Genomic DNA, 26,373 nt, shown 5'->3' with positions numbered 1-26,373 from the left:
CTGACCTCCATGATATCTTTAATAATCGGGGTCCATCGTGAGAGCTGGTAAGTCTGCTCGTTAATGCGTTCCTTCCGCTCTGGCTTGCTCCTGCGGCGCAAAGTGGACTGAAGGCAAACACACAAGGTTAGTCTGAGTCAGAGGACCGCTTAGGGAATAGACGACCGCTGCTACCAGCAGACTGTCTCCCATGGACTCTCTTCAGAGTCAGCAATGGCCAAAAGTAGTAAGTAAAGAAACTTTTCTCTAGAATAGCCAACAATGTGTCCCTTTTAGGAACCTGGAGCCAACCTGATCGTGAGAAATGACACGTGTAGGTCAGACGTGTAAGTGCCATTTAATTAAAAAAAAAAAAGTGGTTTGCTGCCTATTATAGGAGAAAACATTACTTTGGGTGTGATGTATTCTTTGATTTAATCTCAACAGCCTGGTTTGTTTTGAATGAATCATCTCCATTCTTTTGATCCTTCTTGTGAACAAGAAGCTAAAATATCAAACTCCCACTGCCAGGTCCAGGCCAACAGCATGGCTCTGGAACAAAGCTTTTGCCTTTAGGATTCTAGAAAGGTACATTTGCAACTTGAGGTTTATTAGTGCCCTTCTGTGAACTGACCCCTTATAGAAGGCAGGCTCGCAGTGGGGGTTCCTACAGGCGAGGTCCATAGCAGAGTGCTCTCGAAGACTGCTTAGGCCTCTTCCTTCTCTTCCTCCAGTGCTGGAGTCTCCCACCCACTTCTGGAGAACTCTGCACTGTCTGCACCTCCCAGAGAATCTGCCGTGATTTTGTTCTGAATCCCCACCAGTGCAGAAGACTGAAAGGTGGCAAAACTGCTTGACTCTAAGTGTTTTATTTTCTTCACAGAAGATGCTGTGTCTCAGGTCCCCAAAGGCAAAGCCAGCAGGACCTGAGGATGTGAAGACTGAAGCTGACTGCGATCCTACTTTGGTTTGGTTCAGAGCACAGTTCAGCTTTAATGACGGCATGATTCCTGGATATGCAAGTCTAGGTTACCAGCTTCTTACCTCTGTCTTCGTGAATCCTGACTTTATCTGTTTTCTATTTCTCCATGCTGAGAGTGGGTATATGTGTGCATTACAAACTGCCTTAAATAAGTCAGAGCATAAACAGGTAAAACATGCCAGCTTCTCTGCCTCTCCCATACAGAAAGCTGGCCTGGGGGCTGAGAGGAAGCCCTTACATCAGTGACGATGGGCACGCCGAGGTGGGCCATGTTGGTGATGATCTCACTGTCCTCAGGGGGAATCTGGGCATGCTGGATCAGCTTGTTCAAGTTTTCCTCAGTGATGCCTGAGAGGACAGAAAAACCCAATCACCGAAACCCAGTCATGGCACATGGCAGCATCAGAGGCAGGGTGGGTTTTGGACTTCATGATGCCCCTTCTCTTCTTTAGGATTAGTAGAAATCATTCTGTTGGCCACATCAACTTTACTGTGAGATGAGCACAAAATGTGGAGCGAGATCCATTTTTTTTTAGCATAAAATAAAGAAACTAAGCCAGAAAAGGCTTGTCCAAAGTTAGAAAATCAACACAGACAACACAATTTGGGACCCTCCAGGTCCTACCATCCACTCTAGCCACTCTGTCCTAAGTTGTGACCATCAGCAACGGCCCCTCATGGTCTCTACTGTCTGTTCCCTACTCTAGCTACTCTCTCCTAAGCTGTGGCCACTAGCAGCCACCCCCTCATGGCCTATACCATCTGTCCCCCCTCCTAGCGAAGTCAAATTGGACCAAGAGTCTGAGTACCCATCTTTTGCACAATGAGCACTTATGGGAAACTATGATGTGGGTAAAAATCAGTTATTTAAAGGCACAGATTACAAACGAGATACAAGTGAAAAATATCTGGCAGGTACAGCTCAAAGAAATCCCTATGGGTCAGTCAGCTCTCCCTTTTCTCCCTGGCCCTGCCCTCTTCTATATTTCCCATACCATCTATTAACTTAGAATTACTGGGAGATATTCAGCCTCAGGTGGTGACCGATTTGCCTACATCACGTTTCCAAAAACATAAAGAGCCCCTAGGGTTTTCTTATGTAATGGTACCCTCTTTCCCCCGCTTTCCACATCTTTTAAACTACTAATTTTCCACTTTGTTTCTCTCTCCCAGCTGCCTCATTTTCCCCAAGAAAGTGTCCATTCTCTCCTCTACAATCCCACCATTCCTACCATTCTTCAAAAAGATGTAGAGAAGGATGATACGGATTTTGTCATAAGTGGTGACATTTGCATCCAGCAGAATGGGGACGATGGCTCTCATAGGGTCCTTGATCTTCTCCCCTTCAGCATCTGTGCCCATTGCCAGGTCCTACAGAAAAAACACCTCATTGGCCCCATTTCTGGGGAAAGTCTGGATCTTTAGGAACTATCAGAAAATTGGTGACCCATAAACATTTGGCATTTGTAGCTTGCTCAGAGAAGGTCTTTAAACAAGTACTACTACTTTCACAATGGTACTATAATTAGGATTACTGTAATTAACATTATTTTCTAAAGCATTAGTGAGAACTGATGAAAGCTTCAGAGTTTCACTTTCCAGAAACAGAAGCCACAATGATTTGCCGTTTTGTTTAAAGGTGAACTGTTCCCTTCAGGTGAGTGCACCTGTGCACTGCAGCTCCTCAGGTAAAAATTTAATCTTGGTAAATCCTCCAGAGGTACAAAGCCCTGCTGAGGGATCAGGTTTCAAGGGATTTGCTTCCGACATACGAAAAGCTTTGATATTTTAAGGTGCCTGGCTAGACTCTTTCCATTCTGCTTTTTGAGTTCCGAAGGACATACTTTTTGAGTTCTAAGCACTCTAAGAACAGCCTCTCTTTTTAATCTTCCTACCATTGTTTTTTTAAGATGAGGAGAAAAAAGAAATGGAGGCAAGTGGGGGGCGGGGGGGTGGGGTGGGGAGCTCCCAAACCTGCAAATCTAAACCCAGGGATTTGAAGGAAGGAAGGAGGGCAGACAAAAGAACTGAAGATGAAAGAGTAAATCTTATTGGTCACCACTTTATGAGTCAACAGGGTCAGATCTATTCTCAACAGGCCAGAGAAAGCAGCACGTTAGTCTCAAGCAAACTGAGAACCGATGTGGCCTTGTTCTCAGAGACACACAGCTACAACTTCCTTTGTAGTTTTTATGGAGGTTTCCTGAAGGCTCCTTTTTTCTCTCAAGATGCCAGGAGTCCATAAAAATTATGATCTCAAGTTAACAGTCTTTTCTGAGTCTAGGTCAGAGGAGGGCTGGACTCATCTCTTAGGCCCTTTACCTCTCAGTCCTACTGCTAGCCTTAATAGACAGTTGGTCAGCAGGACCTGATTCTAATAGTCTCTATACACCAAATTAAATGTAACTAGCTCAACAAATAGTTTTGAGCACCTCTAAAAAAGTTTAAACTTCCAAGGATCAATCCCAAACTCTGCATATTAACTGATTGAGGTACAGTCTACTTACTGGATGGTCAAGTTCTTTTGGAGAGGACACTTTGTGTTTGCCAAGATCTCCTGTGAAATTGATGAATCTTAGCAGGGCTACTTTCTTTTATAGAATAGTCAGTGACATAGGACTGGTCTTACAAGCCCAAGCTAAGGCTATTACACCAAACCAGATGATTTAAACCTTAACTTCGAATTGAAAACTTGAGTTGTTTTCTTCTGTGAAAATAGAGCTATAGCTAAAGCTTCAGAATATTTTAATGCCTCTTTCTTCCCTCAGAAGTTGACCCACAATTTAATAATGTTATCATACTTGAAGAATGTAGTGCCAGGATTAGTGACTCCACACAACACCTCTGAAAAATGTGTCAGCCCTCTTATTTGCATTTTGTAGATGAGAGAAAGAAAGCAGAGAGAAGCAGACACATCAAATAAATCAATGACGAAGATAGAACTCAAATCCCAAACTCTCAGCTTTTAGTCCTAATTGTGATCAATGAGATCTCGAGGTTTTCTGACCACTACCACGCTATCCTCTTTCAGCCTCTAGGTCTCCAAAGCTGGTTCGGCCATGGCAGGAAGAAAACACATTCAGAATATATAATCTAGCCAGCTCTGCCAATGGAGGGCTCAAACTCCATAAATCTCTCTTCGGCCATTCCAGGGAAAACGGAGCCTTCGGAAAGAGTCAGACATGCAAAATCCAAACAACACAGCATTCCAGACTAATCTAGCCCCTACCATTGAGAGTGGAATTGCATTGGCTCCAGAAAGTTGAGACAACGTGAACTAGTAGGCTTTCCCATCTCTACTTCCTATGATTCTGCAGGATGTTGAAGGTCAGACGGTTAAATTCAGCAGAGTCAGTGGACATGGCAGAAGCCCTGCCATGGAAGGAAAATGTCTTACCTGCTCCACTCGGCACAGTTTATCTACGGTGCCTTGGTAATGCTTCATACAGTCCTCAGCAAGGTGCAGGTGGGTGGAATACTAGGAAAAAGCATGAGAGAGTTCATGAACAAGGAATTTACCACCTACTGAGCACCTACTATGTACAAAACACCATGGGAGACACCAAGGAGTCTCTTTTACAGGAGATAAAACGTGTGTACAAGCAGGTGCACAAACATCACAAGGCAGAAAATGTTATGGGTCAGAAGAGAATAAAAACCACAGTCTAAAAGAGTTAAAGAGGAAGAAGCCATTTATGGGGTAGGATAGTATGATGGTTTTACAAATATGCCCACAAATTCTTAGATGCTCCTTCCCTCCAGGAGTGGAGCTTAATTCCCTGCCCTTGAGTGTGGGCTGGACTTAGTGTGGAGGCAGTGGTAGGTGTGACCTCTGAGATCAGGACATAAAAGGCACTGTAACTTCCTCCTTGTGAGGGTGTGCTCTCTCAGCACTCACTCTGAACATGTTGAGAGGACACTCAAGCAGCCCTGTGGAGAGGCCTGTGCTGAGGACCTGAGGCCTCCCGCCAACAACGGGAGATTAGGAAGGATAAAGAGAGAGAAAGATAAACAGGAGAAAAGAAAGTGAGAAGAAATAAGCTGCCTGTCCCAGCCCTTCAGTTTTTCCTAATAAAAATGAAAGATGACTAAAAACCTGTGGATTTCAACGAATAAATGAGTGTGGTGAGACTTTTGAGAAGTCTTCTTGAAGATGTTTATACTCACGGTTCCAAATCAACCATTTCGGATCGCCATACCTTGCTGAGCTCTTTCTGGTACTGAGGCATCTTCTTGAGCATCTGGGACAGGTCCCGCATAGTGGTCTACAAGGGAATGAAAGCGTACGGTCTCACTCCAGTGGCTCTGCTCTAATATGTTTGTGCAATGGTGGTGGGAGCAGACAGGGTAACAGCTAGCACCAGACGTCCCAAGGGCAAGCTGTGTAACTAAATGAATCTGCTAAACACAATATTATGTGTGTGCAGATTTCCAGGTCCCTGGCTCAAAAAATTATTCATTCAAACATTGTAATTGTATTATAGGTGGGGAACTGAATTCTGAAGTCTTGCCAGTATGTTTTACTTATTGGACTATAAAGTTATTGAAAGCATAACACTGGCCAGGAAAAAAGGTTTTTCTTCTATACACTGCTTTTCTGCACACTCAACTCAAGCAATCTGAGCATTAAGCTCACATTTCATTCAGGCAGAAAGGCAGTGTTGGGTTCTACAGGGAGAAGGCAAGGACAAGGTCATAAAAAAAAAAGGCTGGACTCTTCATGCTGCCTAATGGAATGAGTCTGTTTACTTTCGAACTGTGAGATTCACTTAATTCTATTCATTTATCAACCAAATATATTGAATTATCACTACATGCCAGGCACCTCTAGATGTTGAAAATATAAGGGCAGAAAAAAAAATTTCTGCCTTTATGGAGCTTAACATCAAGCAGAAGAGCCAAATAAACAAGCTATGACAGTAGAGTGGCATTGGTACTATGCAAGGGGAGTCATGAGGTTGTTGGGTACACACAGCTAAGGCACTTAAACTACTCTAGGGAGGGCATCGGGGATGGTTAGGAAATAATGTCTAAGCCCAAAGAACCAGTAGGTAACAAGGCAAGGGCCAGAGGCAAGAGAAACTTGGCATGGCTGGGGTAAGGGGAAGTAGGGGCAAGAAGGAGGGAGACAGAGGTGAGACTGAGAGAAAGGGCTGTGGGGCGTCTATGAGTGGGAATTTATTTTAGGGAACTGGGAAGTCATTAAATGGTTTTAAGAGTGGAAACAACCTAATCAGAGATGCATTTTTGGAGAGTTCACTTCCCTTGGGTAAGGTGGGTATGCAACCTCTGGTAAGAACTCAAAAGGAGAATCTTAGGTAAGTGAAGTTATGAATTTTAATTCTATTGTAAGCTGAAAAAAAAAAAAAAAAGGTTTCATAGCCTTTCTGGCTTAAATGAATCATGATGCAAAGAGTAAATATTAGTCCCCCAAATTTACAAAAAGAAGCTCTCTGTTGACATGTTGTGGGGTTGTTAACTAATGTCATAAAACAATATGTGTACTGTTTAATGAGAAGCCAGTTTGTTCTGTAAACCTTCATCTAAAGTACAATTAAAAAAAAAAAAGCTCTCTTAATATAAAAGATGGGGGCTCCAGATCTGAATCTTGAATAAGACAAAAATGACATTAAATGAAGACAGGGGTATCATCTCCCTAACCCTGTAGTCCTGTCCTGAGGAGGCATCCTCCCTGCTCCTAGAGGGAATGGATGGATTAACTTAAAGGGCATCTGACCATGGCTATAGATTTACCTTGTCTCCAGTATTCATTCTCTTGCTAGAAGAAAAATCTTTCAGAGAACGGGTGACCTCCCTGTAAAACAGAAGGAAGCAGTTAAGTTGCAAAGCAACATCAAGTGACTCTACGCGGATGCTACATAAGTAATGCAATATTTTTCCTTTAGGAACATGTGGCGATTTTCCTGCCAGTAAGGTATGTATTTAAAGTGATTTTCTAAGAAAAGAGAAAGTTCTACATAGTTTTTCTAATATTCTAAACCAGTGGTCTCCAGAGTGCAGTACACTAGATGATTCGAGAGGAAGAGAAGAAAATATAAGAACATTCTACTCATATTGATTTTACCTTTTCCTTTTCACATTTATGTTTTCGTGTATGATATAAAATATATGCATTAGTATAAGAAAGCATACATTTAATTCCTAAATCAATTTAAATACTGGAAATGTGAGCAACAGTTTTTAAAGCTGAGTGATCAAAAAGGTTTGGAGACCACTTTTCTAAACAACAGAACCATCCACGGCTCTCACTCTTCCTTGTGAATCTCCTGAGGGCATCACCAACTCAATGCAGTAGAATGCGTCTTTCCGCAATAGCAGAATTGTCATCTATAGTTTGAAAGTCTTATAATGATGTCCTGGTATTAGAAACATAGGGCAACATCATCAGAGTAAGGTACAGTTCAGTACAGAGATATCACCTTTTGCTCAGACATTTTAGGTATGATAGCAGGTAAGGAAGTTGAAATACCAGCTATATAAAAGAAAGTCTCATTGTATGTAGTGGGGTCTGAATCTTTCAATGTAATAAATTGACTTTAAGTGTTTCATATTTATAAAGCACTTTGCTGAGAGACCTACAAATGCTTTCCAAAAATCCTAAAAGCAACCCTAACAGAGAATGGATTTTCTAACTTTGCCAAGTTGGTCTAACTCAAGCTCAGAGAACAGAGGAATGTATCAATACTGGTTAGCATGCTGGCAGCTCCCCCATCCGCTGATCAGCTCCCGCCAAGCTGCCCAGAGCAGACACATCAACAGGGACTGGGGACAAAGGTCTAACCCGGAGGAACCGGGGGAGAGAGCGCTCTTACTGGGACACCTCCGCGATGTGCTTGTGACGCAGTGCTATCCAGAGGTCATCGTCCTCGTCCAGCAGCACTTCCTTCACCCGTGCCTCTCCGATGCCGCTCGTCTCGTACCTGGAGAGAACACGTGACTCAGGTAGACGGTGCTGCCCCATAAAATTCACCTGCTCCTCTTTGGGTTGTGAAGAGGAAGCTCGTGGTCCTCGGCAGACGATGTTTACGTGAGTGATTTCACGATACACCGCCTGACCCTTGGATGTCACTCAGGTCTGCTGTATCAGCTCAAGCGGGCTGCAATTCCTTGAAATTTTGTTTTAAAATCCCAGGGTTGGTGAATAGGAGCTCCACCAGGGCCACAGGGTACAAGGCATGAAGTCCGGTTATACGTGGCTTCTAGTTAAAGGGGAAAGGCAAAGATCGTATTTTTTCCTCTCTGGGAAGGGGACTGGGTGCTATCCTCAAATGTGTGGTACCGAAATACAGTAAAACCTGCGAATGCCAGAACCTGTGTAAGGTGGCAACCTGTCAGAGAAGAAGAACTCAAATATTTTTCACTGAGACAGGGCGGTAGAAAAGTGGTAAGACTGCACCCTGTCAACGGTGGAAAACTTGTGAGACCCAGAAAACAAGGCAGTCCTGCAGAGTGTCGGCTTTGGCAGGTTTCACTGTAGCTTCAGCAGCTACCTGCAACAGGCTCTCAGTATATTTTCACACGTGAAATCTCTAACATCTAGAGGAAAGCAAGAATTAAAACACTGAAAAGGAAAAGAGCTGAGACTCCCTAACATTTCTAAAACCTTCACTTTGAAACCACTGTCTTTATGGTCATTAACATAAAATAAATGACATGGGAACAATCTATTTTCACAAAAAGGAAAATGAGTTTTTAGAAACTGGATTTACGATGGTTGCTACCAAGAAAAATGCCCTTTTTAATGAAGAAAAAAACAGCTCCTCTGAAAAGAAAGCTCAGAAACTCCTGTTGATATATTTTATCAGTATCACATTTCATGATCTGTAATTTAAAAAGTGTGAACTGTAAGTAAGATACCAAAGGCGCGGGGGGGGGGGGGGGATCAATGTAGTAACACATCCAAGTGAACTAGAACTGATGCGACCTGAAGTGTGAACTAAAGAGCTGAAGTTCTTGCTCCTCCCCTGAAAAGGCGCATGAGTTCTGGCTAGAAATACCATGTGGATTTTGGGAACTCACAGAAAAGTCTGCAGATTGTGAAGGCTGTACCAATACACCTGCTTTTCCTGGGATTAAATATGCCCTTTTTGAGTTAGGGAGTGCTGGTGGCACAGTGGTTAAGAAGTTGGCTGCTAACCAAAGGGTCAGCGGTTTGAATCCACCAGTCTCTCCTTGGAAACCCTATGGGACAGTTCTACTCTGTCCCATAGGATCACTATGAGTCAAGATTGACTTGATGGCAATGGGTTTTTTTTTTTTTTTTTTTTGAGTTACAGATATTTTTGGTACATTTACAAAGCCGCAGTATCTCTGAGGTCTGTAACACTATACTTACTTGTACACATCATTTTCAATAGGCAGCAGGTCGTAACTCATCGCCTGGAAAGTCAGTTCATGAAGTACAGGGGAGCTGGGGTCAAAGCCCCGATCCAGGATCAGGAGCTGGGAGCGTGCCTTGTCTGGGCCCTGGGAAGGAAAGAGGGAGACGCTTTCACAAGGCACAGTGCACAGCTCCAGCTAGTGTAGCTCCTCTTGTAGGAAGGGGGAACAGGAAGTGAGTTCTGAAGTACAATCCTATCAAAATGGCACCAAGTTTATGGCTCAACAAGAACACCAATGAAAACCATGTTAGAATCCAATGTTTCTACTTTATAACAAGGGTCCTTTGGAGCAGACAGGAAACTGTGGCTAGGGTTGAAAGTGAGTAGGAGAGCAGTGCCTAGGTTCAGCTACAAACAGGGTGACCAACCATCCTAGTTTGCCTGGGGCTGAGGGGGATCCCAGGACCCAGACTTTCAGTTTTAAAACCAAGATAGTGATGAAACAGTTCTGTATCTTGATTGTAGTGGTGGTTACATGAATCCATACGTACAAAGAATTCATAAAATGCATGATAAAATTACATAGGAAACTCCCCCCCGCCCACATACTCACAAATGAATTCATGTAAACACTACTGAAACCTGAATAAGGTCTGTAGATTGTATCAGTGTCAATTTTCAGGTTTTGTATTATACTCCTGAGGAGTTTCCCGAGACACAGAATTTGCCATGCTAAAACTGGGAAAATTCCAGGCAAACACAGACAAGTTGGTCACCCTAATTACATTGAAGAGAGTGTGTCACCTGCCGGGAGGGCTTTGAGAATTTCACTGGAGGCCTATACTCAAGAAAAGCAGCACCCCCATGCACTCTGTGAGCAGTGGACCTGAGCTGTCCTCAGGGCTGTCGTACAAACACTACAGTCATTTGGCAAGAGAAACTCGTGGTCTAAGTCCAGGCTTACCTCCCCCATTGTCGGGTCATCAGCTTTATAGGCATCAAGCTTGTCCTGGATTAGCTGAGCCAGCAAGGCATTGTCTTTGTATTCCCTGACAAAGGAGAAGTGACAAAGAGTGAACTGCCCACGCACCCAAATGATGTCACTGATCTGATCGCCCCCAGGGAGGAAGGCAGGATGATGCAGAGAGGGTCAAGGGAGATGTGAGCTTTATCTGTTGTGGTTTTTTTTTTTTTTAACAATGAGAGTATATTTATATATTACATGTGAAATTAAAAGAGGGAAAATAAAATACTTAGCTCAGTGCCTGGAACAGAAAAAGTAATTTTGTAGTTTTTTTTTTTTTCCTTAAACTATTTAAATGGAAATAGAATGGCCTTCCAGCCTCAGCTAAACATGAACAACTATACTTCAGCAGGGGGCCCCACCTTTCATCCTCTGCCAACATCAGGCTGCCTGAGCCTAACCCTCCTGACCCTCACTTCCCTCAATTCAAATTCCCTTGGGTCTTGTTTTGTTTTGTTGGTAAGTGACATATCTGCCAGCATAGTCAGAAAGATAAAAGTGAGAACCTTTGACCTTTTCCTAAAGTCAAGCTTGACAACATATCCTAGGGCTCCCTCTGACTTTATATTGTGTGGCTGCTGCCCACCATCCTGCCAACCTCAGTGCTAAAGCAGCTCCACAGCCAGCTAGCTCTATCCCTTTCGTGTATGTGCTCCAACCTTCCATTACTCTGTCAAGAGATACAGCCTTGGCCCCCATTTCTTAACTTCCACCAGGTCATTTTTAGTGAACACCAACAATGGAGTGAGGCCAGGCACTGGGGCAACAATGAGGGAGGAGTTTTTCTAAGGCTAAAAGCTCTAGTAGATAATGAGGCAAGAAGGACAAGTGTAGCAGATGATCCTTGGCACCATGATGCTCTGAACGTCTAGAGGCAGCCTTAACTCCTCCTGACCTACCTCTCTCAGCAGTGCCTGAGTTCCACCGAGTCTACCTCTGCATTCTCTCTGATAGGTCCTGGCCGCCTACCCCCATTCCCATCACTCTAACTTCAGGCTCAACTTCCTCTGGCAGTGGCCTCCTGCTTAGCCTCCCAATGTCTGGTCTCTCCTTGCTCTGGCTCCTGCTCACCACTCTGATCTTCAAGCTCCCAGAGCACTGCTTTCACTCCCCTATCCAAACCCCCAAAGGTTTCCCAATTATAACCAAATTAAGGACATAATACCATATCTGGCATCCCAGGGCCTCCAGAAATGACTTCATCTCATACACTGCTCTTCACAAACACTGTGGTGGACTACCGATCCCCCGTAAACTTGCCCTGTGTTTTTCCCAGCTCCACACTTTTGCTCAAACCAATGGCAAGAGCAAAGTATCCACACGAAATGCCCTCCTCTACTCGTTGATCTATTGAAACCATTACCTATCCTTCAAGACTCAGCTCAGATGTTGCCTCTAGATTGAAGCTGTTCTTGATCCTGCCAGCTTAAAGGACCCTCTCCCTACTCTGGATCCCCCAAGCCTTAGCTTGCATTGTTCTACGGCACTGGTCTCATGGGGTCTATATCATAGCTGCTTGTCTGCATATCTCACCTACCCTCCCAGATCAGGGACTTCCTAAGGAAGGGCAAGGACTGTGTCTTCATCTTTGTGTCCTCCCCAGGACTTTGCAAAGAGCAAGTAGGTGATGAATGAATGACTTCATAAGATCGAAGGAATATATCCTTTATAGAATTATTTCCTGATTTTGTTTTACATTCAAACATCTCCTGCTGCAAAGATATTTTGTTTTTCAAACAAGGCTAAAAAGAGATTAAAAACTGAAGGAAACCTGGGTTGTGATTACACAGGGGTTCACATTTTAGCTATTCAGTAACTGAACATACATATTCTATGCTCTTTTCTATATGTGTACTATATTTCACAATAGAATTTTGAAAATAACAAAAGCATTGGAAGAATAATTTTCAGTGAGAGAAGTTTAACTCTTGACCCTCTTGAGACAGCTTTCAGAGGAACCGTAGGGCCAGAAGAAGTGGCAGGGACAGACATATGGAATGCCACTCAAGGCAGACTGGTGTGCTGCCTTACCCCCGATACCGCACGGCTGGGTACTCCTTCAGGGTGGCACAAAGGGTTGCGATCTGCTCTGCCAGGCGCTCTAGTATAGGATTCTTCATCTGAGCCTTATGGGGACTGTAGAAGCTTTGGAAAGAGTCAGCAGAGTCCAAAGAATACACCTGAGGAGGGGAAAAAATACATACGGTGTTTACATCCAGAATGATAGGCTGTCAGACTTTTTCCAGCCCAGGTAGTGAGTCTACAGAACATGTTTTCCTGTATTCCATAAATACCTGTTGAGGGTCTACTACATGCCAGGCCCTGTGCTAAATAAACGCTTGGGAGGTATTAGTGACCAAATCATACATATATACATCCCTGTCCTCCAGCAGCTTGCAATCTAGTAGGGGAACATGGGCAATAAACATAATGAAAAAGTAAATTTTACGGTGTGAGAAGCCGGTTAAGCGTATGAGGAAATGACAGAGTAGGGAAAAAATGCCCAGGAGGGCAGGGTGGGGAGGATGCTAGGCCTCATTTAGAAGGTGACTGTTTTAGCAAGGACTTGAAGGAGGTAAGGAGTTTATTACCAGTGAGGGGCCTTTCATGTGGAGAAAATGGCTAGTGCCAAGGCCCTTAGGTGGGAGGTGCCTACAGTGTCTGAGGAACAACGAAGTGGCCAGGAAGAGAGTAGGAGAGGAGGTTAGTAAGACCTGTTAGGCCATTATAAGTTTAGTTTTAACAAATAAAGGATAAGCTAGAATTGCACTGTGACTAAGTGCAAATAAAGATGGATTTAACGATAGTCTTTCCTCAGTGGTATGGGCTAAGTGTTTATCTTTTTCTTTCTTTTTTGGAGGGGGGCAGGGAGTTGTTTGGAAGTTTAAAATGCCCCTTAAACTGCTTACCAGGATCTCATTTACATAAACTGCCTTGATCTTTCAGAAAACCCGAGGTTAAAAAAAAATATTTATTACTTTTAAAAATATCTGAAATATACTCTTCAGACATGGATTGGACTGGACAATGGGTTGGAGAGGGATGCTGGTGAGGAGTGAGCTTCTTGGGTCAGGTGCACACTTGAGACTAGGTTGGCATCTCCTGCCTGGAAGGGGGATGAGAGGGTGGAGGGGGTTAGAAACTGGTGAAATGGACACGAAAAGAGAGAGTGGAGGGAGAGAGTGGGCTGTCTCATTAGGGGGAGAGTTAATTGGGAGTGTGTAGTAAGGTGTATATGGGTTTTTGTGTGAGAGACTGACTTGATTTGTAAACTTCCACTTAAAGCACAATAAAAATTATTTAAAAAATATATCTGAACTATAATAGGGTTGAATACGCTAAAGCTGGTTTTTGTTCAGTCCAGATTGTGACAGGGCTCACACAGAGAGACAAAATGTACTGCCTGCTAGCAGGGAATAGGCTTTAGGCCAAATGAGAAAGGAAAGAGACTGCCTTTAGGCACTATTTTTTTTCCATCGCTCTTTATCTAAGAATAAGTCGCTCTTTGGTGCCTAGAAGCTGATGTATAAAGACCCGATGTGCCACAATCATCTTTTATCTCCATAAAATACATTAAAGTGCTATTGTTTTTGTTTGTTTATTGGGGGGAAACATTTTAACAAATCTTAAAATAATAAGATATAACTTTTATATCTTCTCTCACAAATGGCTTCACCTTTACCAGTTTAAGAACTTCGTTTTTTTCCAGGGAGGGCTGTTTGCTCTTGCTGCATTTGGCACTGGAAGTGTTAATGGCTAATGACGAAGGCTGCCATCTGTTCTCTCAGCACATGACAAGCTGAGGTTATCTCTACATGAAAACAGTCTCCCTTGCACCAGATGGGTGTTGTCTCATCCCTTCCCCTCTTCTCCTCCGATGATCTTTTCTGATTGGCTTCTTTCGGTAATATTCAAGGAGTCAGCCGATAGGAGTGGACACTGTGAGCAAGCATGAAATGCGCACAAGGAAAGGCACAACACCTGACCAAAAATTCAGAAATAACTGGAGAGTGAGATGGGAGCATGAGGCAGATCCCTAAGGAATACTGTTTCCGTTACATAAGCATCCACTCACAACACATCACTCAGCACACTTGGAATATGATACCTTCCCTAATCTACTCTCTTTACTAAACCCCTACCCTCCTCCTACCACCTCTGAGAATTTGCCAGCATTCTTGATAGAATAACTAGGATGCAGTCAGATTTTCTATGTACTCCCTATTCAGACTCACCTGGGATTCATATGGGAGAAATGCAATGTTGATTTCGGTCAGAGTTTTGATGACCTTCGCTGCTCGAGATTTTACCAGCTCATTGAACAGGGCATCTGGACAAGCTGCAAGAATGACAAGACAGTAGGCTTTCCTGTCGACTTGCTGGTTCATTTTAAGCCTGCGCATGTCCAGTAGACTCTATTTTATTAGGATTTTTAAAAGGCAACTAGACAGTTCATTCCATCACACGCTATCCAGTACCTCCAGGGAGTAAAAGGAATGTGAAACTACCACAAGACCTTGAACGTGTAAGAGGAACAATTGGCAAGAGATAAAGATTTAGATATTAGGAGCTAATAAAATTCATTTTCTCACACCAAGGGAACCTAAAAAAAAAATGAAAAACTGAAGAGATAGAGAAAGGAAAAGGTTTGTAATATAAACCAGTACCATCCATCTAACATGCTTATGATAAATAAAATAACTAAAGAAAAACAAAACCACTGGGAGACATGAAGCAGGCATTCACCCTTCCGAACCTCTAAGGAATCCAGCAGCCAGAAGGCTCACTTGGAGGTGGTGTCTGTGACTTTTAAGACTCTCCTGGGCCCAACAAATGGCTTCAGACTCCAGAAATGTGTTGTCAGTTTATTATTAGTAATACTGTTTACCTGATGTCTTTGTTACCCATATTCAAAGACTATGAAATCATTCTTTGCTATAATTTTCCATTTTCTTGGAGGTGAGTTTTTTTTCTAGACAAAGAACACTCTAGAACTGTTACTGTTGTAGGCTCCTTAGCTATCCAGGTCTGCTCATCTCTGTTATTAACAAAGATCAACCAAGATGCTCCTCCCACTAGGTTCCATGCACAAAGTCCCTATGAAAGAAGAAAACTAATTCCAGGACAAGCATGCAGGTTCTATCTGATACAAAGACCACCAGACTGGAATATATTTGTAGCTGAAAAACTGGTGGAAATACACTACAATTCACAGTGATAATTGGAAGTGTATTCAGTGAAATACCAAGGCTAGCATTTTTCTCAGTATTAAACCCTTCAGTCCTAAGAAGAGGTGCTTGGTGTGCTATTTTTCATCAAGAAGGACTACATGGCCTAGTAGGTTTGTATTTGTGCTTATTTTTATCTCATGTAATTTATCTTCTGAAGAGAAAAAAACAGATTGGGACAAACATAGCAACAACCTGTTTCTTCCCTATTGATCTGACGTGGTTTGGGTTAAGCCTCGCTGTGCAGAACACGAACTCAGGACAGCAGAGGGGAAAACCTACGCCATACTTACAGTCAGTGAAGAAGACATGAGCAGCCCGGTATTTAGCAGTCGGTGGGTCTTTAAAGTCACTGATAAGAGAGTGTACAGACTGTAAAAAGGGAAAAAAAGAAGGACTGAATCCAACTCTAGAGGCAAACAAGACCCTATTCCTGAACTGAACTAAATACAAGCTGGCTTCAAGTTACTTGCACAAAATAGCAGGGGGTTCTTGATGTGTAATTCTTCGCCCCCCCCCCCCCACCGCTCTAAATCTTATTTATTTTGTTGTTCAGAATATACAGAAGAAAACAGATACCCGTTCAACAGTTTCTACATGTACAACTCAGTGACATTGATTACATTCTTCCCATTGTACAGCCATTCTCACCCTCCTTCTGTGAGTTGTTCCTCCCCCGTTAACATAAACTCACTGCCCCCTAAGGTTCCTATCTAATATTTTGGGTTGCTGTTGTCAAATTTGATCCCACACAGATAGTTCTTAAAAGAGCATAAAGCTCAAGGGAAACTTTTTTTTTACAAGTTAAGTTAAACTACTGCTCGGTTTTAAGTAGACTTCGGGGTGTATTTTTGGTTTAAGGTTTAACGATTATCTCAGGGCCAACAGTTTCAGGGGTTCATCCACCCTGCTTGGTTCCAGAATTGGTGTGTACTTCTAATACTCATGTTTGGCCATAACTTAGTTCCGAGGGCTGACAGTTAGGACTCTTTCAGAGTTCAGATGAAGCAAGGCCTGCTCTGCTCATCCAGAATGACAATGTCAGTTCTCGGGAGCCACTATAACTCAGCTTCCCTAAGAAGAGATCTACAAAAGAGGAAACGTGTCAGAAATCTTCCAGGAGATTCATACTGATGAATTCTGGCAACTCAGATACAGCTGCAAGAACTGACATGTGAGCCAATTTTCAAAAGTGAAAAAAATGGGTGTGAAAACTGAGGGAATTTATATAGATTAAAAGAGACCAAAAATATTTAGCAACCGAAAGCAAGCAGGTAAACATTGTTTGGAAGCTGATTTGAACTAACCAACTGTAAAATATATCTATATTATATATAGATACAGTTTTTTTTTTCTTTTTTTTGGACTTTATTGTACTTTAGATGAAGGTTTACAGAACAAACTAATTTCTCATTAAACAGTTCATACACATATTGTTTTATGACATTGGTTAACAACCCCACAACATGTCAACACTCTCCTTTCTTGACCTTGGGTTCCCTTTTACCAGCTTTCCTGCCTTACCAAAGTTCTGGAGGTGAATCGCTAATTAGATAAAGTGGATCTCCTACCCGGAGAGGGGAGTGCAAAGGGGAGAACTAGAACAATTCAGGGCCACGGAAAGCCAACACTGGCTTTCTGCACAGTTGTTGTTTTTCAAGAAGTTTAATACACTTGTCACTCCTCACTGCGCCCTGCCCTCCCCTCCATTCCCCATGTGTGAATTGTACGCTTAAAAAGGGCAGTGTGTTAAATGCGTGCTTAACCTAAAAATGTCAAGCATTCGGTGCCACACAGATACCACGTTGGCATGTTAACCCAAGCCAATGCTCTTCTCTGGTGGAGGGTTTACCTTCTCAGAAGGAGTGATGAGGTACACAGCCTCCAGGCTGGGGAGTGGTTCTCTGCGCTTGTTGATATCTTCTACAACTAGACAACAAAATATCAGCCCATAGTGAATAAGAAAAGGTAACTGGTGATCATAAAGCTAGAAGCAATATAGACAGGCCACCTTCAGACTGGCATGGATAAAAATCTACAGGGGCAAAAACTTCCGTAAAGTTTCCACATTCCTTGGACGTGAACTCCACTGTCTCACAACATTATTATGTTGGAAAACCTGAGATCTTATCACCCTAAATACTTCCCATTTGCCACTTCAGTTTAAGTAAATCCCTTGATCTCCTCTGGGCGAAAATGGAAAATGCTACGCCATTCTGTTAAGAACAGTTCTTTTGCCTCTTCCTTTAGCTTTTTCTCATCTGTTCTAAAAAAAACTCCATTCATTCTGAATTTCCATGTTGAGTTTATTTGTCAACGGTTGGATAGTTTTATCATTTTCCTCTGGATAGAAAATGAAGTCATTCCAAATACATCCTCTATATAATACGAAATACTGTATTTTGTTAAGATTAAACATTATATTTTCTGAAAGCAAATTATAGGCTTTCATTTGCTTGTTTCCCTTAGGGTATGCCAGTTACTTTACCAGCAGGAACAGCTTTTGGGATAATCATCATCTTAACAATCATGTGAGAAAGCTTAGATGCTGAACCTACACTGCACTGTCTTTGGGTATGGAGAGAGCAATACAAATGCATGTCCACTGCTCCTGTGCAGAGGATTTAGGCAAATAAAAGCATCACTTTGAAAGTATCCCTTGCAACATTTATAAAGGCTTTTTACTCCAAATAGTGTTCAAATTAATACCAAATTCCTCAACCATCTACTTTATCAGTGGTTATAAAATTTTGAATTTCACTGGCCAATAATCCTTAACCTAAAAAAGTGTTTTTAGGATTCAATATAGAGTTGCTAACTTTTATTTTGCCAAGTAAGGGCATTTTTTAAAGCTTCCTTTGGGGTAGGGAAGAGTGTGTGTGTGTGGTGGGGCAGAGCTAAGTCCTCATCTACCATAGGAAGTCAATAGATAATGTCTAATACTGATAAATCAAGAGATAATAGTACAAGCATTTATGAAATAATGAAAATATAACCAGAAGAAAGAGCAAAGCAGCTGTCTCTGGGATGGTGGACTGTGGAGGTTAGGGGAGAAGGGGATGGGGCAGGGGATTGATGCTTCTCTACTATAAGCTAGCGAACTCCATTTGGCTTACTTTCCCCTTAATTTTTTTTCATTTGTTGCTTTGATAGAGAAAAATAGTTTTAAAAATTCAGTAATAAATATAAGTTTGAAAGCTCAAAACAGGGGCAAGCCTGGTCTTAAAAGCCAACTTGGGTCACTGAAGGACATAGAAGTCACACTAAAAATGTTGTACTTCATTTAAAGGATTATGCTTCTGGTGGTACATAAACTGGACTTGGAAATTTGTTTTTAAAAAATTAAGGAATAAAAAAAAAAGAAAGAAAAAAGGACTCACACCCAAGGTGTGACTGTGCAATATATACATACTTCACATAGAATTTAATCAATTAAAAAAATCCACAATATAGTATCACCATAATTTCACAATTTAAGGACATGTTAACACCAAAGAATAAGAGGACATAATTTTAAGGGACAGACACATTCAAAAGAAAGCCTAAAACATAAACATACAAATAATTACAAAGCAAACGCCGGTATAACCACTATCCCAGTTAAGAAACTGAGCCCAGCAAGCACTGCATAAGTACTCTCACCCCACCCCACCTGCCCCTCCCCAGTCACAACTTCCTTCCTTCCTTCCTTCCTTCCTCCTGAGGTAACAGACATCCTGACTTGGTCACATCCTTGCTTCTCTTTATGATTTTATCACCTCTCTCGGCATTCCAAAACAATATAGTCTAGTTCTGCCTGGTTTTGAACTTTAAATGTTTTGAACGTTTTTAAATGAAGGCATACTGTCTCTTGCTTCTTTGGCACAACATTATGTTTATCAGGTTTGCTCCTATTAGTGTGAGTAGTCAGAGTTCGTTCATTTTCACTGCTGTACAGCAGTCCACTGTGTGACTACACCGTAATTTACTTAACCACTCGACTTTTGATGACGTTTTGGTTGCTTCCAATTTGGGGCTACTATGAACAATGCTCTGTGAACATTCCTGCACACATATTCTGAGCGCACATGTCTGAGGTTCTCTAGGACACACATCCAACCGGAGGTTTGTTGGCTTATAGGGTATGCATACCTTCAACTTTATTAAATCCTGCCAAATGTCTTTCCAAGTAGCTGTGCCAACTGACACTACATCAGATAGGAATTCCCACTGCTCCACATCCCCACTGTCACTTGGCATTATCAGACTTTAAATATTCAAATCTGATGAACATATGGTGGTTTCTCACTCTGGTTTTAATTTGCATCTCCCTGATTACTAATGAGAATGGGCATTTTTCATGTATTTATTGCCATTTGGATTTCTTCCCTTGTTAAGCGCCTGTTCAAGTCTCTTGCCCACTTTTTCTTTTGGATGGTCTGCATTTTCCTTACTAATTTAACCTTTCTTTATGCATTCCTTTAACAACTATTTAATGAGCATCTAGCATATCTTTGGTGGTAGGAACTCAGTGATTAACAATATAGCCTTGCATCTCTCTCAAAGAGCTTACAGTCCTCCACACAGGGTGCTGAAAGAATCTAAAGTCACAGTGATAATAATGAATAGGAAAGTACTCTGAAGAACAAAGCACTCCATCAAAAGAAGGCAGGAATATTACTCAAACACAGAGATGACACTGTGCTCACTTGTTATCCCCTCGGTCATGATGTCCGTCATCTTGCAGCAGGAGGACAGCATCCTCATGCTTAACTGATCGACCACCAACACCTGGAAGGAAAGAAACCCGCTTACAGGCTGTATGGCACCTGCTACAGAGTCTCATCAGCTTACTCCACCAAACTTCAAAAAGAGCCCCAGAAATGCAGAATATGGAGCTAACAATATTTCCTATAGGAAAGAAATATGCTGAGATACATGCTAGCTTTTATCTTTCACACCCAAACCTAACATTCTAGGAGTCAGAATTTAGTCTCATTGACTTAATTGTATAAACTTAAAAAAAAATTAAAGTTTTTACTTTCCATGATAGAGGAAATAATCAGTCATAAAAATGCAAAAATGAAAGGAAAAACATTTATTGCAGCAACACTAATCGCTGGTTGAATGATTCAATGTGGTTGAGTGAATCATACTGGTGAGTATTTTTTCAGGGCATAAACTTTTTTTTTTAACTGTACTTTAGATGTTTTTATATGAAGATTCACAGAACACACTAGCTTCTCATTAAACAATTAGTACATATATTATTTTGTGACATTGGTTACCAACTCTATGACATGTCAACACTCTCCCTTCTCGACCCTGGTTTCCCTACTACCAGCTTTCCTATTCCCTCCTGCTTTCTCATCCTTGCCTCTGGGCTGGTGTGCCCCTTTAGTCTCATTTTGTTTTATGGGCCTGTCTAATCTTTGGCTGAAGGGTGAACCTTAGGAGTGATTTCATTACTGAGCTAAAAGGGTGTCCAGGGGCCATACTCTTGGGGTACATAAACTTTTTTTTAAAGAGAGAATGAACACTATTACCTACATGTATGGCATAGAACATGAGGACTTGTGCAGCCTTCATTAGAACACATACCTTCACCAGCACATGCATTGTTTGATATAGTACATCTCAGTCCAGACAGGAAAAACAAGAACATTGCAGTCCCGGTCTCCACACTTCATACCTGCAATTCTTCAGCTAAACCTTCCTATCTCCACTCAGCCCACAGTGGAGAGAGGAAGCTGGCAGTTAAAACAGAGCTCTCTTCTCTCTCTTTCATGACAGAAGCACAGGAGGAGGCGACAGAGCTACACACCTCAGGGCAGACAGTGTGGACCAGATAGCTTTCTGGTTCAGTACAAGAGCCAATTAGCTTTCATTTTATGAGACAGTTTTCTCAAGATTAGCTTAAAATTCACATGTCTACAAGACCGTCACTGATGAGAAGGGTATGAGAGAAAGAACTACATAAAGATTTCCCACCAGATGGCCTCCCTTCTGGGTGGTGAGGATGGATGTGCTGGTAAAAACACAATGCTCACAAGGCTCGGGGATGAGGCTTCAAAATCCTGCTGTTCCAGCAAAATGGGTAGGCTCTTGACTGTAGGAAAATGTGGGGTCAGAATGGTTGGAATAAATCCTTCAGCGCTAATGGAAGCTCAAGTGAAGCTGCAAGCTCTCCTGGCCAGTATAAGGTCCAGCCCATGGCTCCAGACAACCATGTGGCTCTGAAAGCTAACTTCACAGGTGGAGGACAGCATGTTTTCCCGCTCCGTACATCCCCGCACTCTAGGAACCAGGCCATAATCAATTTGATTGGCTTAAAATACTTGTTGCATGTACATTATCGTTTCCAGCATTGCTCTCGATGTTGCGTAAACGAACACGCTTACTTCTTTGTTTTATGTAGTTACAGGTGGATGGGAATAGACCAGATCACAGCTTTTCAAACTGTTGGGTGAGCTCCGTGGAGGTGTTTTAGGACCACCAAAGAAACAAGAAGGGTCTCCTCTTTTTTACCCTACAGGAAGCAGAATAATTTCATCCTCTTTCTATAACAAGTTCCAGGTAGGATTCCACTGCTAACTGCCCGACCAGGTGATCTCTAAGATAAGCTTTATGACCAAGAGACTTCACCAGGACCATATAAAACGAGAGGCATAGCAGATTACCTTTCTCCAATCCAGAAGCTTGTTTGTACTCTGGACATAGCAAAAGCCTTCATTCCCTGCTTAGATAACTTTCCCCAAATCTACCTCCATTCTTGTTTATTCCATGTGAACTCACCTCTAGGGCTATTAATTGTACTCTTCTACTCACCTTCTGGAGCCCTGGTGGCACAGTGGTTAAGAGCTCAGCTGCTAACCAAAAGGTCAGCAATTCGAATCCACCAGATGCCCCTTGGAAACCCTATAGGGCAGTTCTACTGTGTCCTATAGGGTTGCTATGAGTCAGAATTGATTCGACAGCAATAGGTTTCGGGTTACTCACCTTCCACTCCCCCTTCTTCTTTACTTTCTTTATCACATCATGCATGATCTCTAAAAATGAAGAATGACAGAGAGAGAAGAGAGGGGAGGGAAGAAGAAAGGAGAGAAAGAAAAATCGTATTATTTAACATAAAGGATTTCCAACTCCATCCCCCTCCAGCTCCCCCCCCACCCCCGTGGGCTTTGTTCTCCTGGGTCATGCAATTCAACCAATTTATTTACTTAGCCTAGTCCACTCCCATATTTAGCTCTCTTTCTGTTGCCTTAATTCAGTGATTCTCAAACTTTTTGGTTTCCTTTATACTCTTAAAAATTGAGGATCCCAAAGAGTCTTTGTTTACATGGGTAAATGTCTACTAACATTTACCATATTAGAAACTAAACTGAGAAATTTAAAAAATATTTATTAATTCATTTAAAATAACAACAAACTCATTATATACTAACATAAACAATATTTTAATGAAAACAAATATTTTCCACAATAAAAAAATTTTTAGTAAGAATATTGGCATTGTTTTACATTTTTGTAACTCTCCAGTGTCTGGTTTCATAGAAGACAGCTGGATTTTCATATTGCTTCTACATTCAATCTGCTGTAATATCTGGAAAACTCCACGGTGCACTCATGAGAGAATGAGAGTGAAAATGTCTTATTAAGGAGACAGTTATGACCTCGTGGTCCTTCTACCATGGCCTCAGGTTTGACAACCACTGCCTTAAGGGAGTGAAAGGCTGTGATAATACCTCAGGCCGCATGAACCTTCCTCAAGCTCCAAGGACAGATGTGAAAAGTAGTTGTGATCTCTTCCCAACCACTGACTACATCTGTGGAACACGCTCATTCAAAAATCATCATTTCAGTAATTCCCATTTCTATAACACTGCAACAACACACAAGCCTAGCCAGCCATGGAGGGTTCATAGAAAATATCACTCTTGCCATTCTTTCTAAACCCAAGTAATACACAGGCCTGTTAAAAAAAAAAAACCAACAACTGTTGTCAGCAAGAGTTTTTCAAACATTTCAGTTGTTCTCTGGGGCACAATAGTTCCTAACCCTGCTTTTGGCTATCTTCAATAATCAGACGTGTCACAAAAACATTCCAAAAACTTAAGAGCTTTTCTTCTGATTATAAACACACATACACACACACGCATTGCAGTAAATTTGGAAAAAAACAAAAAAGTATAAAGAAGAAAGTACCATGCATTATTGCTTGTGTACTTAAAAAAAAAATCAAAAAGAAAAATTATCTTTAATCCCACCAATTTAAAATTCATAATTACCATTTCAGTTTATTTCCTAGTAGCTTTTTCTATGTACTTTTACATAGTTAAGATCATGCTCTCTATATAATCTTGTATTATGTTTTTTTCACTTAATATACTCATTTCCCCATGTTAACAAAAATGCTTCCCAGGATTTCAATGCCTGCATAACAGTTCATAATTTAGTTAACTGTTTTCCCAATAGCCATTTAGATTACTTTCCATGTTTCAGTGCAGTGAAAAATTGGAAACAAATATATCCAATACTAGGTTATATTTGTACAATGGGATGCTATGTAACCATTATAAATAATATGAAAAAAAATATGTATTTGTTCATTCAATCATTCAACTAAGATTGGTGTTTTCCCAGGTGAGTGCAACAGAAGGAGAAAATGTTCAAAATAAATGGCTAAGTGGGGGGAAAAGGGCATGCAAAAACCATATTTTAAAGCATATATGTGGAGGAAAAATAAGAAAAACTTACACTAAAATGCTATCTTTGTTTCACCAAAAACACAATAAAATGTTGCTTAAAAAAAAAAAAAGGAAGAAAAATGTCATCTTTGTGTGATAGACCTGAGTAGTCTTTAACTGCCAACTGGTATCTTTCAGTGGTACAGGGGCGAGCAGCGTGGGGTTGCCATGAGTTGGGGGCTGACTAAACGGCAGCTAACAACATGTCCCCCCGAGTTTTCTGCAGTGAGTGTGTACTATTTTTTGTTCCAGGAAAATGCTCTAAAAATAATGTTTGTGCCCAGGGCTTTCCTTTGTACAAATTATTCCCTTAGGAGAGCTTTCTGGGTGTGGAATCATTGAGTAAAAATACAAAATTTTACGGTTTTTGATAAATTCTGCCGGATTACTTTCCAAAAGCACAACTTATATCCCCACTAGAGCTGTGTGACTGTCCAACTTAACAGACTAACTGATAAAATAATACTTTGGGGTTTGTTTATTTTAATCTTTGCTAATATGATAGCAGAAAATTATATATTTCACTGTCTTTATTTGAATCTATTATGTTACTAATAAGTATGATTTTTCTTTTTAGCCACTAAACAAAATCAATTTAAATTCACTGGAAAAAATACTTCCCTCAAGTTGCCTTTTAATGAGGAAAGGCAGAGATACAATCAGAAAAGCACACCAAATATCACAAATGTTAAAAGGCTATGTATAACTAAGAAGCCAGTCTGAAAAGAATACATACTATATCATATTCTGCAAAAGGTATACCAAAACCAAAACCAAACCCACTGCTGTCGAGTTGATTCCGACTCATAGTGAGTATAGTGAGTATAAATGACAGGGTAGAACTGCACCAGAGAGTTTCCAAGGAGAGCCTGACGGATTCAAACTGCCGACCTCTTGGTTAACAGCCATAGCACTTAACCACTATGCCACCTGGGTTTCCAGAAAAGGTATAGAGACAGTAAAAAGATCAGTCGTTGCCAGGGAATTCAGGGGAAGGGGAGGGGGATGAGTAGATGGAGCACAGGGCATTTTTAGAGCAGTGAAACTAGTCTGTATGATACTGTAATGGTGGCATTACGCATTTGTCAAAACCCATAGAACTGTACAACACAAAGAGTGAACCCTAATATAAACTAGACTTAATAATAACATATCAATATTGTTTCATCATTTACAACAAATATATCAAACTAATGCAGGATGCTAATAATAGGAAAAACTGTGAAAAGTAGGGAAAGGGGATATATGGAAACTCCTTGTACCTCCTGTGCAATTTTTCTCTAAACTGTAGAGAGATGGATCACTTTTATATGACCTTACTCATCATGGTCTTATGACTCCTACAAAATGATTGGGTGGTGTCTTAGTTATCTAGTGCTGCTATAACAGAAATCTACAAGCGGATGGCTTTAACAAAGAGAAACTTGGTCTCTCACAGGCTAGAAGTCTGAATTCAGGGTGCCAGCTCCAGGGGAAGGCTTTCTCTCTCTGTCAATTCTGGGGGGAGGTCCTTGTCATCGATCTTCCCCATCAAGGAGCTTTTCAGTACCAGAACCCCAGGTCCAAAGGATGCCCTATTCTCCTGGCCCCAATCCCTTGTAGTTTTCCTTTCTGAAATTCTCAAGGCATATATTTGTCCTGGGTATTGTTAATAGTCAACTCTAATCCTGCCCTACATTTTTCTAATCCAATACTGAAAAGGAAACAAGGATTAGAGCCCATTTTAGCATTAAGAATCAAGTAGCTTGGGCTACTTCCTCACAAATAATCCCTGGCAATCACGCATTTCATTTCGCTTGTAACTCTTCTCTATGTGGAGAGAAACAGTAGGCCTTCTGAGGCTTGTTCTAGCCAGCAGGTCTAATTTCTGTGCACTACCGTAGGTATCTACAGCCAAAATATGTGCTGTGCCACCCACCTAGTCTATGTAGAAGTGTTCAAAAGATCAGAGGCAGCTACGATTTCTCCATAATGGCCAAGGACCGTGCCCCAGTGACCCTGCTTCCCTCATGGCCTTATGGCAAAGAAAGTAGGTTCCTTGTCAACCACATCCTCTACGTAATTCCAAACTCCTATGGGACTTTTTTTTTTT

At 41.5% G+C, this 26,373-nt stretch overlaps 1 protein-coding gene across 5 annotated transcripts in view; it reads right to left on the bottom strand.

The window, feature by feature from the left end:
- The window catches only part of STXBP1 (syntaxin binding protein 1), an 82,803-nt gene that overhangs the window by 15,538 nt on the left and 40,892 nt on the right, over window positions 1-26,373 (bottom strand). For all 5 annotated transcript variants that reach the window (XR_007518618.1, XM_049895499.1, XM_049895498.1 and 2 more), the window contains exons 2-16: window positions 22,534-22,583; window positions 20,244-20,325; window positions 17,408-17,484; window positions 15,849-15,927; window positions 14,563-14,666; window positions 12,359-12,507; window positions 10,268-10,352; window positions 9,318-9,448; window positions 7,795-7,902; window positions 6,716-6,776; window positions 5,161-5,226; window positions 4,359-4,439; window positions 2,194-2,332; window positions 1,200-1,309; window positions 6-107 (exon numbers count right to left, since the gene is read on the bottom strand). Coding sequence is in view for 4 of the 5 variants with exons in the window: in XM_049895499.1 (XP_049751456.1) it covers window positions 6-107; window positions 1,200-1,309; window positions 2,194-2,332; window positions 4,359-4,439; window positions 5,161-5,226; window positions 6,716-6,776; window positions 7,795-7,902; window positions 9,318-9,448; window positions 10,268-10,352; window positions 12,359-12,507; window positions 14,563-14,666; window positions 15,849-15,927; window positions 17,408-17,484; window positions 20,244-20,325; window positions 22,534-22,583 (1,424 nt within the window). In the remaining variant the exon portion in view is untranslated. The remainder of the gene's footprint in view (window positions 1-5; window positions 108-1,199; window positions 1,310-2,193; window positions 2,333-4,358; window positions 4,440-5,160; window positions 5,227-6,715; window positions 6,777-7,794; window positions 7,903-9,317; window positions 9,449-10,267; window positions 10,353-12,358; window positions 12,508-14,562; window positions 14,667-15,848; window positions 15,928-17,407; window positions 17,485-20,243; window positions 20,326-22,533; window positions 22,584-26,373) is intronic.

Source organism: Elephas maximus, chromosome 9, assembly GCF_024166365.1.
Source record: "Elephas maximus indicus isolate mEleMax1 chromosome 9, mEleMax1 primary haplotype, whole genome shotgun sequence".
Taxonomy (NCBI): Eukaryota; Metazoa; Chordata; class Mammalia; order Proboscidea; family Elephantidae; genus Elephas; species Elephas maximus.
Note: the sequence above shows the minus strand (reverse complement) of the source record. Positions and strands in the feature narration are given on the sequence as shown.